General features: G+C 65.6%; 1 protein-coding gene across 1 annotated transcript in view; it reads left to right on the plus strand.

The window, feature by feature from the left end:
- LOC106898320 (fer-1-like protein 5) overlaps positions 1-2085 on the plus strand; it is a 6026-nt gene that overhangs the window by 2151 nt on the left and 1790 nt on the right. Inside the window, exon 6 of the mRNA XM_014959496.1 lies at positions 1864-2040. Coding sequence (XP_014814982.1) covers positions 1864-2040 — 177 coding nt within the window. The remainder of the gene's footprint in view (positions 1-1863; positions 2041-2085) is intronic.

Below are 2085 nucleotides of genomic sequence, written 5' to 3' on the forward strand. Positions count from 1 at the left end.
GGGGGGCAGAAGGGGGTGGCAGGGATGGGGATGGCAAGGATGAGGTGACAAGATGGGGCTGGCAGGGATGGGGTGGCAGGAAGAGGGTGGATGGGACAGGGGTGGCTGAGATGGAGGTGGCAGGGATGGGGTGATAAGATGAGGGTGGCAGGGATGAGGTGGCAGAAGGAGGTGGCAGGGATGGGGATGGCAAGGATGAGGTGACAAGATGGGGCTGGCAGGGATGGGGTGGCAGGAAGAGGGTGGATGGGACAGGGGTGGCTGAGATGGAGGTGGCAGGGATGGGGTGATAAGATGAGGGTGGCAGGGATGAGGTGGCAGAAGGAGGTGGCAGGGATGGGGATGGCAAGGATGAGGTGACAAGATGGGGCTGGCAGGGATGGGGTGGCAGGAAGAGGGTGGATGGGACAGGGGTGGCTGAGATGGAGGTGGCAGGGATGGGGTGATAAGATGAGGGTGGCAGGGATGAGGTGGCAGAAGGAGGTGGCAGGGATGGGGATGGCAAGGATGAGGTGACAAGATGGGGCTGGCAGGGATGGGGTGGCAGGAAGAGGGTGGATGGGACAGGGGTGGCTGAGATGGAGGTGGCAGGGATGGGGTGATAAGATGAGGGTGGCAGGGATGAGGTGGCAGAAGGAGGTGGCAGGGATGGGGTGACAAGATGGGGGTGGCAGGGATGAGGTGACAGGGAGTGGGGTGATGACATGGGGGTGGCAAGGATGGAGTGACAGGGATGGGGGTGACAGGGATGGGGTTTCAGGGACGGGTCCTGTCCCACCAGCGCACTGGTGTGAGCAGCCCTGTCCATGCCCTCGTGCCGTGCCACCCCATGCTGTCCCCTGTGTGCCCCATGGGTGACAAGATGGGGGTGGAAGGGATGAGGTGGCAGGAACAGGGTGGATGGGACAGGGGTGGCAGGGATGGAGGCGGCAGGGATGGGGTAGCAGAAGGAGGTGGCAGGGATGGGGGTGGCAGGGAATGGGGTGGCAGTGACAGCCTAGATGGGACAGAGGTGGCAGCGATGGGGGTGGCAGAAGGAGGTGGCAGGGATGGGGATGGCAAGGACGGGGTGACAAGATCGGGATGGCAGGGATGGGGTGACAGGGAGTGGGGTGATGACATGGGGGTGGCAAGGATGGAGTGACAGGGATGGGGGTGACAGGAGTGGGGGTGACAGGGAGAGGGGTGGCAGGGAGAGCGTGGATGGGACGGGGTGGCAGGGATGGAGGGGGCAGGGATGGGGTGATAAAGATGAGGGTGGCAGGGATGGGGGTGACAGGAGTGGGGGTGACAGGGAGAGGGGTGGCAGGGAGAGCGTGGATGGGACGGGGTGGCAGGGATGGAGGGGGCAGGGATGGGGTGATAAAGATGAGGGTGGCAGGGATGGGGGTGACAGGAGTGGGGGTGACAGGGAGAGGGGTGGCAGGGAGAGCGTGGATGGGACGGGGTGGCAGGGATGGAGGGGGCAGGGATGGGGTGATAAAGATGAGGGTGGCAGGGATGGGGGTGACAGGAGTGGGGGTGACAGGGAGAGGGGTGGCAGGGAGAGCGTGGATGGGACGGGGTGGCAGGGATGGAGGGGGCAGGGATGGGGTGATAAAGATGAGGGTGGCAGGGATGGGGGTGACAGGAGTGGGGGTGACAGGGAGAGGGGTGGCAGGGAGAGCGTGGATGGGACGGGGTGGCAGGGATGGAGGGGGCAGGGATGGGGTGATAAAGATGAGGGTGGCAGGGATGGGGGTGACAGGGATGGGGTTTCAGGGACGGGTCCTGTCCCACCAGCGCACTGGTGTGAGCAGCCCTGTCCATGCCCTCGTGCCGTGCCACCCCATGCTGTCCCCTGTGTGCCCCATGTCCCCACAGCACAGCCCCGAGGTGGTGGCAGAGGCCGAGGGCTGGGAGTACGGGTCCCTCTGGGGGTCCCGCTTCCACCTCCGGCCCCGGGCGGGGGACGTGTGCCGGCGGCGCTGCTGGCACCGGCACATGGTGCCCACCCAGAGCTCAACCGTGGCTCCCCTCTTCCTCCTGGAGGGATCCCTGGTAGGAGAGTGGCTGGGGGGAGCTGGGGGGCACCGGGGGGGTCAT

Source organism: Calidris pugnax, unplaced genomic scaffold, assembly GCF_001431845.1.
Source record: "Calidris pugnax isolate Ruff unplaced genomic scaffold, ASM143184v1 scaffold452, whole genome shotgun sequence".
Lineage (NCBI taxonomy): Eukaryota > Metazoa > Chordata > Aves > Charadriiformes > Scolopacidae > Calidris > Calidris pugnax.